This window comes from Amblyraja radiata, chromosome 2 (genome assembly GCF_010909765.2).
Source record: "Amblyraja radiata isolate CabotCenter1 chromosome 2, sAmbRad1.1.pri, whole genome shotgun sequence".
Lineage (NCBI taxonomy): Eukaryota > Metazoa > Chordata > Chondrichthyes > Rajiformes > Rajidae > Amblyraja > Amblyraja radiata.
This window is the reverse complement of record NC_045957.1, coordinates 51,151,276-51,166,856: the sequence shown is the minus strand read 5'-3', so window position 1 is coordinate 51,166,856 and position 15,581 is coordinate 51,151,276. Positions and strand designations below refer to the sequence as shown.

Genomic DNA, 15,581 nt, shown 5'->3' with positions numbered 1-15,581 from the left:
TTCCCATGCCTACACTGATAGATACCCTTCCCAGAGTAAAAGCACTGAAAGAAATATTATAGTGAATATATTTTAAATACTATAATTTCCAGTTATCAGCTGCAGTTATGTATAGGTATACAGTTATGAAAACTTCAAATGTAGAGAGGCAGATAATGGAAGAGGGTAGATGATTACCTGAACCATGCTGTTTTCTGGTATGGGTGTGATGGTTTTTATGGAGGATCGCAGTTGTTCTAGACATAAAGGAACATACTTATCAAAGAGAATGGTTAAGTTGATTTTTTCTGACTGGTATATTCTTGCGTCAATCCAGCTGGTCACATACCTATGCATCAAAGATAACAAATTTATGGTTGCCATTTAGTCCAGAAAGACAGATGTTACAATATCTTTTAAAAGTGTACATTTCTAGAAAGGCATTCCACCTCAAAGATAGTATTTTCAACAGCAACATTTCTAATATTTCAAATTAATTTTTTTAAATCTCAGCTTCAGGTTGGGTATCACATTTGAATAAATAATGGACACAATATTTACCCCTCCCCTCCAATCAAAAGTACGGTAAAAGAACTGCCCGCTGATGAAAAGGGGACCATCGGTCCTCTGTGATAAGAACACAGAAGCATATCTATCTATCTATCTATCTATATATTACTAAAAGTCTGTTCTTGACCAGTTTTGGCCATCTGTGCTGCGATTTCCGAGAGAACGCCGCCACCTACGGCCGTCATTTTTGGCCAGCTTGCTCAGAGCCCCCCTCCGCCGCATGTGTGCCGAGGACTTTTCCCGTCGATTAAAAATGACAGAGATATTAATTTAGGGGGGGAGGGGACTATAAAACCAGGAAGTGGTGTGCCACACAGTCTCTTCAAGATGGAGGAAGGCAGAGGGTCACGTTTACCTGAGCTGTGAATAACACTGAACACATGTCTACTCAATGTAAGTGCCCTTAGTGGTTCTAAAATGCTTGCAGAATGTGTCTATTGGTTCTAAAGCTTGCAAAAAGTGTCTCTATTGCTTCTAAAGCTTGCTAAAAATGTATATTGCTTCTAAAGCTTGCAAAAAATGTCTATTGCTTCTAAAGCTTGCAAAAAAATGTCTATTGCTTCTAAAGCTTGCAAAAAAATGTCTATTGCTTTAAAGCTTGCAAAAAAAATGTCTGCTTCTAAAGCTTGCAAAAAAATGTCTATTCTAAAGCTTGCAAAAAAATGTCTATTGCTTCTAAAGCTTGCAAAAATATGTCTATTGGTTCTAAAGCTTGCAAAAAAAATGTCTATTGATTCTAAAGCTTGCAAAAAAAAAAGTCTATTGGTTCTAAAGCTTGCAAAAAAAATGTCTATTGGTTCTAAAGCTTGCAAAAAAATGTCTATTGGTTCTAAAGCTTGCAAAAAAATGTCTATTGGTTCTAAAGCTTGCAAAGAAATGTCTATTGGTTCTAAAGCTTGCAAAAAGTGTCTCTATTGGTTCTAAAGCTTGCAAAAAAATGTCTATTGGTTCTAAAATGGTTCATACTAGCGTTCCATAAAGCGCCCCCCCCCCCCCCCCTTCTCCCCTGGTTGGCTTGGCTTGGGTGTGTCTTGAAATTGAAAGGCACTATTACTGCAAATCGTGGCATGAAGTTGAACGGCACTACTTACTGCAAATGGTGGCTTGGTTGCTTTGGCTTGAAGTTGAAAGGCACTGCTTACTGCAAATGGTGGCTTGGGTGTGGCTTGAAGTTGAAAGACACCACTTACTGCAAATGGTGGCATGAAGTTGAAAGGCACTACTTACTGCAAATGGTGGATTGGTTGCTTTGGCTTGAAGTTGAAAGGCACTACTTACTGCAAATGGTGGCTTGGGAGCTTTGACTTGAAGGTGAAAGGCACTATTACTGCAAATGATGGCTTGGGAGCTTTGACTTGAAGTTGAAAGGCACTATTTCCTGCAAATTATGGCTTGGGTGTGGCTTGAAGTTGAAAGGCACTATTACTGCAAATGGTGGCTTGGGAGCTTTGACTTGAAGTTGAAAGGCACTACTTCCTGCAAATGATGGCTTGGGTGTGGCTTGAAGTTGAAAGGCACTACTTACTGCAAATGGTGGCTTGGGTGCTTTGGCTTGCAGTTGAAAGGCATTACTTACTGCAAATGGTGGCATGTAGTTGAAAGGCACTACTTACTGCAAATGGTGGCTTGGGTGCTTTGGCTTGCAGTTGAAAGGCATTACTTACTGCAAATGGTGGCATGTAGTTGAAAGGCACTACTTACTGCAAATGGTGGCTTGGGAGCTTTGAAGTTGAAAGGCACTACTTCCTGCAAATGGTGGCTTGGTTGCTTTGGCTTGAAGTTGAAAGCACTACTTACTGCAAATGGTAGCTTGGGAGCTTTGGTTTGAAGTTGAAAGGCACTATTACTGCAAACGGTGGCTTGGTTGCTTTGGCTTGAAGTTGAAAGGCACTATTACTGCAAATGGTGGCTTGGTTGCTTTGGCTTGAAGTTGAAAGGCACTACTTACTGCAAATGTTGGCTTGGGAGCTTTGAAGTTGAAAGGCACTAACTGCAAATGATGGCTTGGGTGTGGCTTGAAGTTGAAAGACACCACTTACTGCAAATGATGGCTTGGGTGTGGCTTGAAGTTGAAAGACACCACTTACTGAAAATGGTGGCATGACGTTGAAAGGCACTACTTACTGCAAATGGTGGCTTGGGAGCTTTGACTTGAAGTTGAAAGGCACTACTTACTGCAAATGAGGCTTGGGAGCTTTGGCTTGAAGTTGAAAGGCACTATTACTGCGAATGGTGGCTTGGTTGCTTTGGCTTGAAGTTGAAAGGCACTACTTACTGCAAATAGTAGCTTGGGTGCTTTGGCATTAAGTTGAAAGGCACTGCAAATGGTGGCATGAAGTTGAAAGGCACTACTTACTGCAAGTGGTGGCTTGGGAGCTTTGGTTTGAAGTTGAAAGGCACTATTTACTGCTAATGGTAGCATGAAGTTGAAAGGCACTATTACTGCAAATGGTGGCTTGGTTGCTTTGGCTTGAAGTTGAAAGGCACTACTTACTGCTAATGGTGGCTTGGGTGTGGTTTGAAGTTGAAAGGCACTACTTACTGCAAATGGTGGCTTGGATCCAATGGCTTGAAGTTAAAAGGCATCACTTACTGCAAATGGTGGCGTGGGTGCATTGGCTTGAAGTTGAAAGGCACCACTTACTGCAAATTGTAGCATGAAGTTGTAAGGCACTACTTACTGCAAATTGTGGCTTGGGTGCTTTGGCTTGAAGTTAAAAGGCACTACTGTAAATGTACTTACTTCCTGTTTGCACTGTATATTGATTTTAGATAAAACGATACCACTTACGGCTGTGATTTTTGGCCATCTTACTCAATCCCCATCCGCTGAGCAGATGCAGATAATTCTTCCCATCAATGAAAAATAAGTGTTATAAGTTTTTTTTTAAATGTTGAGAATCTCTCTCCTGTCAATCACTCCATGAAAGCCACACCTTTTCCAGTGGGGGGTGGGAGGGGTTATAAAACCCGGAAATGTGGGTGTGGCTCAGTCTCTGCAAGATGGAGGAGGGAGAGGTCACGACTCGTTGCCTTTAGTGGCTTTGCACCCTACTTCAAATGGTATGAAACTGCACTTGAATTTGGTGGCCTTGCACCCTGCTAGAAGTGTTAAGAAACTGCACTTGAATTTGGTGGCCTTGCACCCTGCTAGAAGTGGTAAGAAACCACACTTGAATTTGGTGGCCTTATACCCTGCTTGAAATAGAATTTCAAGGATTAGCCGTGAGTCAACTACCAGCCCACCAGCCGTGAGTGAGTGAGTTGCCAGCACAACAGGCTTGATTGACTGAGACGCCAGCCCAATAATCCATTTGGCGCACAATTTGCATACTAGCCCTCTGGAAACCAGTCCCTTCAGCCCACAACACCCATACTAGCGCTCCAGAAAGCCCCCCCCCCCCCCCCCCCCAACTGGCCACCAATATTAGAATTGGTGGAGAGGTGGAATATTGCGTTGAATGACCAGCTCTCTTAGTCTAGTTTGTGGTATAATTAAGCCAGGTGGCGCCAGCAATGGCTGCCTCGCCAACAGTTTGTCTGTCTCTTCCTTCTCTGTTGTTTCGTTAGTATTTGTTAAATGTTTGTTTTTAGTTTTCTTTAACTTGTTTTATGTGGGGGGTGGTGTGGGGGGTGAAACTTTTTTTTAAAATCTCTTACCCTGACGGAGATGCGATTTTTTCCCCCTATCGTATCTCCATCCACACTGCAGCCTAACATCGAGGAGCTGGATGCCTCTGCTGGAGACCGACTTCGGGGAGCTCCAGCCGCGGGGGCCTGCGGGACTTTAACATCGTGAGCTGCCGATCCCTTTGCCAGGGTTCGACCTCTGAACTCCAACCGAGCCTGCGGACTTTAACAACGTGGAGCTCGCATTCCCTGGTTAGAGACCGACTTCGGGAGCTCCAAGCTGCGGGAGCTTCGACCGCCCCGACGCGGGGGCTTCGATCTCCAGCTGCGGGAGCTTCGATCGTCCCGACGGGTGGTTCGACTGCCCCGACCGCGGGAGAGAAATGAGGGAAGAAGATTAGAATTTATTGCCTTCCATCACAGTGAGGAATGTGGAATCCGCTGTGGTGGATTCTATGTTAACTTTTATGTACAGTAGTTGTGTCTTGTTGCTTTATTTAGTATGGCTGTATGGTAATACGAATAGCACTGTACCTTAATTGGTACACGTGAGAATAAAAGACCTTTGAAATAACTAACTTACTTCAACCTTAATGCCCCATTAAAAAGTTTTATTAAATTCTAACCTTTTATTCACTTTGTAGATGCCTTCACTGGTCTACTTTTTGCTTTGCCTTCAAGTGCATAGACCCCCGATTCTGAAAACCTCTCCCTTAAACCTTTGCTTCTGCTACTCCATCATTAAAACCCAAATTGTTGATAAATGATCTTTCCTCCAAACGACTTATTTGGCACAGCATTCAATTTTTGCCTTTTTGCCTTGCAAAATAATTTTGTGACATTTAAAAAATAATATGCATTGGTTAATTACTGCACTTATTCCCCTAGAATGTCTGAGAACCTCCTCTAATTTTCTTTTACTTTTTAGGTTATTCCACTGTTAAAGTCAACCATGCCGAAATGGAGATAGCTGAGAGCTTTAGATACCCAGGCATAAATATTACCAACAATTTGTCCTGGACCAATCAATTTGTAGCTATGGAAATGAAAGCATATCAATGCCGATACAAGACTAAGGGAGTTCGACATGTCTCCAACGATTCTTACCAACTTCTACTGATGCATCATAGAAAGCATCTTATAAGGATGAGTCACCGCTTGGTTTGTCAACTGCTCCAACTAAGACCACAAGAAATTGCAGAGTTGTGGATGTAGCCCAGTCCATCACACAAACCAGACTCCTTTTGCGAAAGCAGCCAGCATAACCAAGGACCGTTTATACCCCAGGCACTCTATCTTCGTCTCTCTCCCATCGGGCAGAAGATATAAAAGCTTGGAAAGCATGTACCAACAGATAAAGGAACAGCTTATTCCCTGCATGTATCTGACCATAGAACAGCCCTACCTTAAGTTAAGGGCAAAGTCCTGCTCATCCAACTTACATAGCAAAGTCTCACAGACAGCATTATTACAGTTACAAGATAATTTTAGTGAAATTGGGGGGCATGAGAAAAATATTTTCACTATGAAGCTACAAGACAAAACATTATTTGTTACTAAAATCAGCAACTCACGGATTCCAGCCCAAATCCTGTGGATTGACGTATAAAATGCCTGCTCTTGAAACAGTAGCTGGTGTTGCAGTTTTTAAATGGCTTATTTCAAACAAAAGACGCATGGATGGATTTAGTGGAATACGTTCATTGCTGGCAAGTGTCAGGACCTGCATGCAAATATCAAAAAGGGAGCCTAGAGTTATCAATACATAGAAATCAAGCATCAGAGTGTTTAGTTGTCATATGCACTGACAATAGATCAATGAAATTCTAACTTGCAGCAGCATTACAAGTCACAATAGAACCAATTTGCAGTAATAGTTAAATGTTTGCATTTAATGTTTTAAAATACTTTTTTTTAAAGAATATTTCCATCATATGTGGCTGGATCAAAGAGTGTAAAAGTTATGCAAATCCAAGGAAGCTGGGAAATATTGAGCCCAAAATCCTTAAAGTTGAGCAATAGTGATATCAAAAGGTGCGGATCATACAGATGGAATTTTGTCCTTAGCCTCTGAATTGTATTCCATCACTTTGGATTATCTTTCTCCTGGATAACCTAGCATTAAAGAATGAACCCACAACCTGATTTTACCAGGGTATAATGCCTGAAAAAAGTAAATAATATAAATCATTACATGGGTCACTTATACAGCATGTTATGGAGTTCCTGATGGCATCAAGTAACTGGACTATAGAAGATTAGCTAAATAACATAAGGAATACTATTCTACAATTAAGGTTATAATAATAAAGGCACGCTTAAAAAAAATGGGATCTTTCCAACTGTGACAATGGATAATGAAGGCAAAACCATAACATACAAATGCTGGAAACCTGAAGCAAAAAATGGAAATGATTAGGAATTAGGTGAAGCAGAAGTTTTGAAGAAAGGTGCTGATTAACATTAGGGGCGATGGCTGCCCTACTGGCAGTCTGTTCGTTTTTCCATTATTTTTGTTATTTTTTAGTATGTTAAAAGTTTGTTTGAATGTTCTTCGGTTTGTTTTATATGGGGGAGGGGGGGGCGGGGGAAAACTTTTTTTCAAGTTCCTACCTTGCCCTAGATGTGATTATTTTTTGAATCACATTCTTCGGCGTGCTCTGTCGCCATCCATCGCTGGAGCTGGAAACCTCCTCGGACTGTCGTGAGCTCCACCGCGGGGCGTAGACTTAACATCGGAGCTGATCCCTTGAAGAGCTTGCAGTCGGGATAGGCTAGTTGGGAGCTCCAACGTCGCAGAAGGTTCGATCGTGCAGCGCGGGGGAGCTGACATCCCCCCCCCCCCCGATGCGGGAGTGGATCGCCTCAATACAGAGGGCTTGAACACCGCCAGCTACGGGAGTCAAGATCGTCCCGTCAACGGAGGCTCGAGGCCCATGACCGAGGAAGAACTAAGGGAAGGGACTTGAACTTTATTTCGCTTTCTATCACAGTGAGGAATGTGTAGGAGTCACTGTGGTGGATGTTCATGTTAAAATGTGTTTTTGAGTGATTTGTCACTTTTAATTGTATGACTGACCTGGCCAATGAAATTCCTTGTATGTTGCAAAACATACTTGGCGAATAAAGTGTGATTCTGATAAGATTTGATAAGATTCTGATAAGATAAGATTGCATGAAAGGGTGAAGGGCAGAAAAATCAAAAGGGTAGGTCTGTGATACAAGATTGGAATGATTGATCTACTGAATTCAATGTTCAGTCCAGAGGCAAGTAAAAAGAAGAGGTGCTGTTTTGCAATTTTTTTCGAACACTGTCTATGCCAAATACAGAATGGGATTGAGAATTAAAGCGACAGGCAACTCAGGGTCACGTCTACAGATTATAGAGAGATATTACAATAAGTTGAGTGGTTTTCCAAAGTAGAGGAGGTGACACCATGAGTGGTGAATGGAAAATGAAAAACTGGAAGTACAAATATATTCCTCCATCACTCCAAAGCCATGTTTGGATTTCTAGATGGTCAAAAGGGAGAAATTAAAAGGCCTGATATTGCACCGCCCATAATTCCACAGGATTGTACTGTGGAAAAAGAGCGAGAATTTGCGGAGAGCAAATAAATTGACCAGAGCATCCAGAAGGCAACTGTCCCCTTGGAGTGAGGTTAGGCATTAACGATATGTGATAGCATCACATTGGAAGTCTTTCAATTAGGAAGATGACCTGTTGGATGTGCAGCTGGTGGATTGGAAGAGGATCATCACAAACCAAAGTGTTCAATTCCAGATGGCACAGTGGCGCAGCGGTAGAGTTGCTGCCTTTACAGCACTTGCAGCACCGGAGACCCAGGTTCGATCCCGACCATGGGTGCTGTTTGTACGTAGTTTGTACATTCTCCCCGTGACCACATGGGTCCGAGATCTTCCCACAATCCAAAGATCCTCCCACACTCCAAAGATGCACAGGTTTGTAGATTAATTGGCTTGGTATAAATGTAAATTGTCCCTAGTGTGTGTAGGATGGCATTAATGTGCGGGGATTGCTGGTTGGTGCGGACTTGGGGGGGGGGGGGGGGCGATGGGCCTGTTTATGCGCTGTATCTCTAAACTAAACTAAAAGATGTAAGCTGAGATTGATTCACATTCAAGACACTATTTGGCAGTGTGGTATCAAAGCTCCCAGGTAAAACTGATGTCAAACTGAAAATACTCCAGTGGTTGGAGTCACACCTCAAACAATGGAAGGGATTGTCATAGATAAAAAGTCCCAACCCCAGAAGTCTAACCAAACTCAGCTGTTTCAATCATAGGCCAGAAGTGGGGATATTTGGTATAACTGCACAATATACAATTCCATTTGCACCTCCTTGATGAATGAAGCAGCCTGTGCTTGTATGCAGCAAAACCTAAGATGCATTCACCTTTTAAGAGGTCATGTCACAATAATGTTTCCAACAAGTGATAGTGTAACTACCTATTCTTGACAATCAAAGGCATTACGACCGCCTCTTCATCCATAACCAGGGGATAGTAACATTATTTACCAGAAACTTAACTGGATCAGCCACTTAAAAATACATGCCTATATCGGAGGGTAGGTATTCCGTGGCAAGTAACACGCCTGACACCCCAGTGGCTTTTCACCAACCACAAAGTATAAATCAGAAGTATAATTAAATACGCTCTATTTGTCTGTAAGCACAGTGCCAACCACTCAAGTAGTTGATTACCACCCAAGACAAAATAACCTGCTTATCTGGCAATCTATCAGCCTCCTTAACTTCTCAATCCCTCTATCAGCAGCACACAGTAGCCTGGCATTACTCATTCCCATTCACATTTTTTACCAGGAAGAGAGATAAAGGGAGCAGATGTATGGGATCGTCACTACCTACTGATTCTCCTTCACGCCGTACACTGTCCTGACTTGGAAGTATAATTAATGTTGATCCTCATTGTTGTTGGGTCTAAATTCTGGAATACCCAATGCAATAGCTCTCACTGTAGGAAGCCTTCACTAAAGAACTACAGTAATTCAAGGCAACAGCTCAACACCACCTTCCCAAGGGCAGTTAAGGACAGGTAATAAATGCTTGCCTTGCTGTCCACACACAGATCCTGGAGATGAATTAAGAAACATGTAATAGTATCACTAGTCACAACTGAGGTATTTAAAAGGGAAATGGAGAAATATGTGAAATAAATTAATAAGAAAGAATGCAAATGAAACATAATAGATCTGAAATATTGGCATGGGACCATCCCCATTCATTTTCTTACTTGCATGTCAATGATTGGTGAAAGATTAGCTCAGCAAAATAAATGTATTAATTGGCAAGAAGATATGAAATATTTGGATGGGAATACCTTAGAATTACATTTACTATCTCAGTTTACTGAATGACACTTTCTAACAGCAGCAGTAAAATGAAAAATCTAAATCCGAAGTTGAGTTATTATTAATTAATGACAGTGCATGACCAATGCCTACTAAGTAAAACTGCAAACAAAATTAGACAAATCATGAAACAAGGATTAAAAATTAAGCCTGGCTTAAGTTTAAAGGAAGGATGATTACAGAGCAAAAGACAATGTTTCACACAATTCTGAGCGATCTTAAGGGAATGATCAAATAGAGATTGTGTCCCACTGGGTCTTCATTTACACACAGTGGTTTAAGGTGTAAACATTGTATGAAAGATATTACAGTTGCCGCTGAGAAAAACAAAATAAAATAAATACAAGAAATGTCACAATAGAAAAAAAAGAGAACTATTGGTTGAACATGACAATTGTAGTGTTTATAAAATAGTATTTGGTAAGTGAGGTTCTGGCAATACTATCTACACAATGGCAGGGTATTCACACTTTGAAGATATTTTAGGCTATATTCAGGTTTAAAATGTATTTTGCATTATGCACCTATAAAGCGATGGAAACATGGGAATTTAGGCAAAAGAGTTTTGTAAGATAATGAGGGACTAAAAAACATAATAAAATTAAGCCGTGGTAACTGCCGCACAGTCTTATGAGGGATGAAGCATATGTCTGAAGAACAAAGAAACTTCGCATTTGTATACCCAATGGGCAGGACACAAATAAAAATGTGATGAACGAGAATTTTTTTGAATTATTGTGTACTGCAAACACATAATCTAAATAAAATATAGAGATAAACGTATTGTTGATTTTGGGGTATTCGAGAATAAAATTAGCAAGATGCACAGAAACAGATACACAGATGCAGTTTGTGCAGAAACAAATGTTCAGCATAGAATGCCGATTGATTACTATAAAAGTTGACACAGAGCTGGAGGCATGAATCTAAGTATCAATGGGAGATCTAATTGAAATCCCGGGGAAGAACAAATATAATGGAACAGATGAGAGATAAATTTGTTATTCAAATCAATCATCCGAACATGGTGAGGCTCTTCATTTGGATCGTAAAGGTAAAAGGAGAATTTAAAAAAAGCTGTTAAAGCCATCTTTAACTTTAGGAATGGTGATAAATGGACATTTGGGACATTGCTTGGTGCAGAAACAATATTCCCAATTTTGACAAAGACGGTGCAACTATATCCATGTTTTGTTGGCACCATTAACAGTTGATTCTGTTTTGTTTTTTTAAATGATGCCTAGATGGAATGATTCTGAAGACTTGAGATGTCAGTGTGATTCAGGTACCTTTTGCAGGAGAACAGACAACATGAATACGTATTTGTGAAACAATTTAAAGAATATATTCAGGTGAGTACCAAGTTGAAGGATATTGATAATTTCCGTGCACCCAATGCTCTTATTTACCTTATTATCATCCATAACTGTGTTTAATGACTCAATCCACATGGGATCTATATCGCCATCCAGGACAATCCATTTTGGACCGTCGTGTGTAATGCTGGCTTGCTCTCTCATGATAGAGGAAAAAAGACCTAGGAACAGCAACAAAAACCTGTCAATTAATGAAAATAGCTTAAAAATTGATATAAATGTTAAAAGACATGCATTTATTTGTGTCGTGTTAGATGTTGGTGCTCGAGTCCCTGCAGTGGAACCACACAATATTCGGCCATAAGAACTTCCAACAAAATTATGGTTGATACCTTTATACTCTATGTAACAAGGGCAAATATTAGAATTAAAAAACAAATGGCAAGACCGGATGTCAAATGCGACCTGTACATGCTTTACATTGGCATTGAATTCTCAAAGTGTAAAGTGCTTCAGTCCATTCTACTGATATCTCTCAACTTGATAGGCATAATATTAAAAGCCAAAAGATTGAAAATATTAGTCTGCAGTGAGGGACTGTAGGTCTTAATATTTCAACATTAACATTTTGATACTGATACATAATATAGTGGTATATTGAACATACAGTTCCACAATCATCTTATAAAATATTACCTACTGCAGAGGTGGGAACAGCAATTGTTGTGCTTTGCATTACTAAATATTCAATACTACTTTGACGTAAATGCTAACATACCAACAACAATATTAAGACAACATCTCTACTGTTATTTTTTGATTTTGGGAAAGTCCAAGAAGATTGGAAAACCACAACTCTAGAAAGGAGAGTGACGGTAAATGGAAAAACATAGCCCAACTTCCCTATTATCCGTCACTGGGAAATGCCATGATTAAGGAGATAGTAATAGGATATTTAGAAACTTTTAGACAATCAAATGTGTTTCAACAGGTTTTATTAAATGAAAATCACGCTTTATCCCATTTTGTAGATTTCTTTACAGATGAAACAAAGTGGATAAACAAGAATGAGTAGATGTAGTACATTTGGATTTCCAGAGGGTTTCAATAAGGAATCATATACGATATTTCTGCGCAAATTAAGAGTGTTTAGGGTTGGGAGTAAAATAATGGCATGGATCTGGAAACAAGTAACAAACTTAAAGCAGGACAAATGTGTCATTTTTGGATCAAGTAATGGGCCGCACAATTATATTTACGGAGGTCTCAAATATTTATAATATACTAGACCAAGTGCAGACCCGTTGGGTCTGTTCCCCCAATGCGCGTTTGCGCGGGGGGCGGCATGCGGCATCACACACACTAACCACCCCCCCACACACACTAAGGGAAGGGGGTAGGGGAGAGGGTGGAGGGAAGGGGGTAGGGAAGGGGTGGAGGGGATGGTGGGGAAGGGGGTTTAGGAGAGGGAGGGTGGGGGAGGGCAGGGGGTTGGAGGAGAGGAAGGGGAGAGAGAGAGGGAGGTGGAGGGAGAGAGGGGGAGGGAGAGAGAAGGGGGGGGGGGGAGAGAAGGGGGGGGGAGAAGGGGGGGGGGAGAGAGAAGGGGGGGAGAGAGAGAAGGGGGGGGAGAGAGAAGGGGGGGAGAGAGAAGGGGGGAGGGAGAGAGAAGGGGGGAGAGTGAGAGAGCGGGGATTGAGAGAGGGAGGGGAGGAAGAGAGAGAGAGGAGAGAGAGAGAGGGAGGGAGGGAGGGAGAGGGGGAGGAGAGAGCCGTAGAGAGGGGGGGAGAGAGAGAGGGGGGAGAGAGAGAGGGAGGGGGGAGAGACAACAGGTGCAGGAGAGGCCATTTGGCCCTATGAGCCAGCACCGCCATTCAATGTGATCATTGTTGATCATCCCCAATCAGTACCCCGTTCCTGCCTTCTCCCCATACCCCCTGACTCTGCAATTTTTAAGAGCCCTATTTAGCTCTCTCTTGAAAGCATCCAGAGAACCTGCCTCCACCGCCCTCTGAGGCAGAGAATTCTACAGACTCACCATTCTCTGTGAGAAAAAGTGTTTCCTTGTCTCCGTTCTAAATGGCCTACTCCTTATTCTCAAACTGTGGCCCCTGGTTCTGGACTCCCCCAACATCGGGAACATGTTTCCTGCCTCTAGCGTGTACAAACCCTTAACAATCTTATATGTTTCAATGAGATTCCCTCCCATCCTTCTAAACTCCAGAGTATACAAGCCCAGCTGCTCCATTCTCTCAACATATGACAGTCCCGCCATCCCGGGAATTAACCTTGTAAACCTACGCTGCACTCCCTCAATAGCACGAATGTCCTTCCTCAAATTAGGGGACCAAAACTGCACACAATACTCTAGGTGTGGTCTCACTAGAGCTCTGTACAACTGCGGAAGGACCTCTTTGCTCCTATATTCGATTTCTCTTGTTATAAAGGCCAACATGCCATTCGTTTTCTTCACTGCCTGCTGTGCTGCATGCTTACTTTCATACGTAGACAAAAGTGCTGGAGAAACTCAGCGGGTGCAGCAGCATCTATGGTGCGAAGGAAATAGGCAACGTTTCGGGCCGAAACCCTTCTCATTTATTCAAAATCTGGGGAAATAATCGACCGAATTTAGAGAGGTTGATTTATAAAATCATAAGTTAATTCCCTATCGAAAATTGTAAAATTCTCTGTGTTTTTGCGTCTAGTTTTCGAGGAGATATGTTTCAAAGACAAAATGACACACACACACACACACACACACACACGTATATAGATGGGTTAGATAATTGGACCAACTGCGTTGCAGCAAAATTTGCTGATGACACAGAAATTGTTGGATTAATAAAATACCTGTGGAACACAAATAAAATACAAAGAGGTACAGAGAGGTTAAATGAATTTGCAAGAAGCTGGCATAATCTGGGAAAACATAACTTTATCCAGTTTGGAAGGAAGAAAAAAAAAACTATTTGTACAGTGTGAAACTACAAATTGTTGCAGTAGGAATTGGAGGTCTATGTATGAGAAACACAAAAGGTTACCACCTAAGCAGAGTAAAAAAAATTAAGTCGACTAATTGGAATGCTGACCGTTATTGCAAGTAGTATGAAATATAAAACTGTGGAGGTTTTGATGGCATTTTACATGGTGCTGGTGAGATTACACCTGCAAGCCTGCATACAGTTTCGGTTCCCCGATTTAAGGAGGAAATAATCACAATGGTGAATATTGCTTCTAAAAAAGTGCTAAGTATTTCAGCTTTATTCCCCAGAATTTTAGTATCATCAAACATAACCTCAACGGTGGTAATATATATTTAGTATACTCGCCATCTTTCCACTCCCTGGTTGCAGGGTGGATGAAGCCAAACATCTCGTTTGTTGTGATCGCCTTCGGGTTAAGATCATTCCACACAGGTTTTTGTTTCATATTTACATACGTCCTGTATAATGTCTTCAATATCTATACATAAAAAGAAATTAGCTTTAAAAAATCTTCACCATTAAAGTCAATCACTATACACAAATACACATTTTACAATTATATATTCTGAAACTAATGTTTAAAAGTATATTCAAGATGGTTCCAGTTTCACGACATGACTCATCTGTTGATTTCCCTTATGTTGTCATCAACATTACATTAATTGTAGTCAGGGTTCAGAAAAGATTTACGAGGATGTTGCCAGGACTAGAGGGTGTGAGCTATAGGGAGAGGTTGAGTCGGCTGGGTCTCAATTCCATGGAGCGCTGGATGATAAGGGGTGATCTTATAGAGATGTATAAGATCATGAGAGGAAAAGATCAGGTAGATGCAGTCTTTTGCCCAGAGTAGGGGAATCGAGGACCAGAGGACATAGGTTCAAGGTAAAGGGGAAAAGATTTAATAGGAATCCGAGGGGTAACGTTTTCACACAAAGGGTGGTGGGTGTATGGAACAAGCTGCCAGAGGAGGTAATTGAGGCTGGGACTATCCCATTGTATAAGAAACAGTTAGCCAAGTACATGGTTAGGACAGGTTTGGAGGGATATGGACCAAGCGCAGGCAAGTGGGAGTAGTGTAGGTGGGGCATTGTTGGCCGGTGTGGGCGAGTTGAGCCAAAGGACCTGTTTTCACACTATCACTCTATGACTCTCACATTCTTATTCCACAAGGAGCTTTTTTCCTTTTGAAAACTCACATTTTGTCTCCTGCTGCAGCAGTGTTGTGATGTTCTCATAAAGTCAGAGTAATACAGCATGGAAACAGGTCCTTCAGCCCCCTGTTCCATGGGAAACTTTATTTGGGAGATATATAGTTTCCCTGCATAAACTAGCCCCATTTGTCTTTATTAGGGCCATATTCCTCCAAATCTTTCCCATCCATGTACATGTCCAACTGGCTTTAAAATATTGTTATTGACTTTCTCTGCCAGCTCAATTCTCAATGACTTTCTCTGCCAGCTCGTTCCACATACACACCACTATGGTGAAGAAGTTGCCCCTCAGGTTTCTTAATTTGTTCTCCTCTCACCTTAACCCTATGTCATCTGCTTTTTGATTCCCCTTTCCTGGGAAAAAGTCTGTGTGAATTTACCTTATACATCTCTGTAAGGTCATGATTTTATACACCTCTGTAAGATCATGATACTGTTGGGTTCATAATACAAATATACTGAAGGATAAAGCCTTGAACATATCAGTAGCACTTAAAAG

At 41.4% G+C, this 15,581-nt stretch overlaps 1 protein-coding gene and 1 long non-coding RNA gene across 4 annotated transcripts in view; one reads left to right on the top strand and one right to left on the bottom strand.

The window, feature by feature from the left end:
* LOC116989040 overlaps positions 1-5,770 on the top strand; it is a 53,010-nt gene extending 47,240 nt beyond the window's left edge. For all 3 annotated transcript variants that reach the window (XR_004416114.1, XR_004416113.1, XR_004416112.1), the window contains exon 4: positions 5,108-5,770. This is a non-coding gene — a long non-coding RNA (uncharacterized LOC116989040). The remainder of the gene's footprint in view (positions 1-5,107) is intronic.
* dnah11 (dynein axonemal heavy chain 11) overlaps positions 1-15,581 on the bottom strand; it is a 317,498-nt gene that overhangs the window by 165,241 nt on the left and 136,676 nt on the right. Inside the window, exons 40-43 of the mRNA XM_033046160.1 lie at positions 14,213-14,349; positions 10,984-11,131; positions 5,754-5,902; positions 178-328 (exon numbers count right to left, since the gene is read on the bottom strand). Of these exons, the coding sequence (XP_032902051.1) occupies positions 178-328; positions 5,754-5,902; positions 10,984-11,131; positions 14,213-14,349 (585 nt within the window). The remainder of the gene's footprint in view (positions 1-177; positions 329-5,753; positions 5,903-10,983; positions 11,132-14,212; positions 14,350-15,581) is intronic.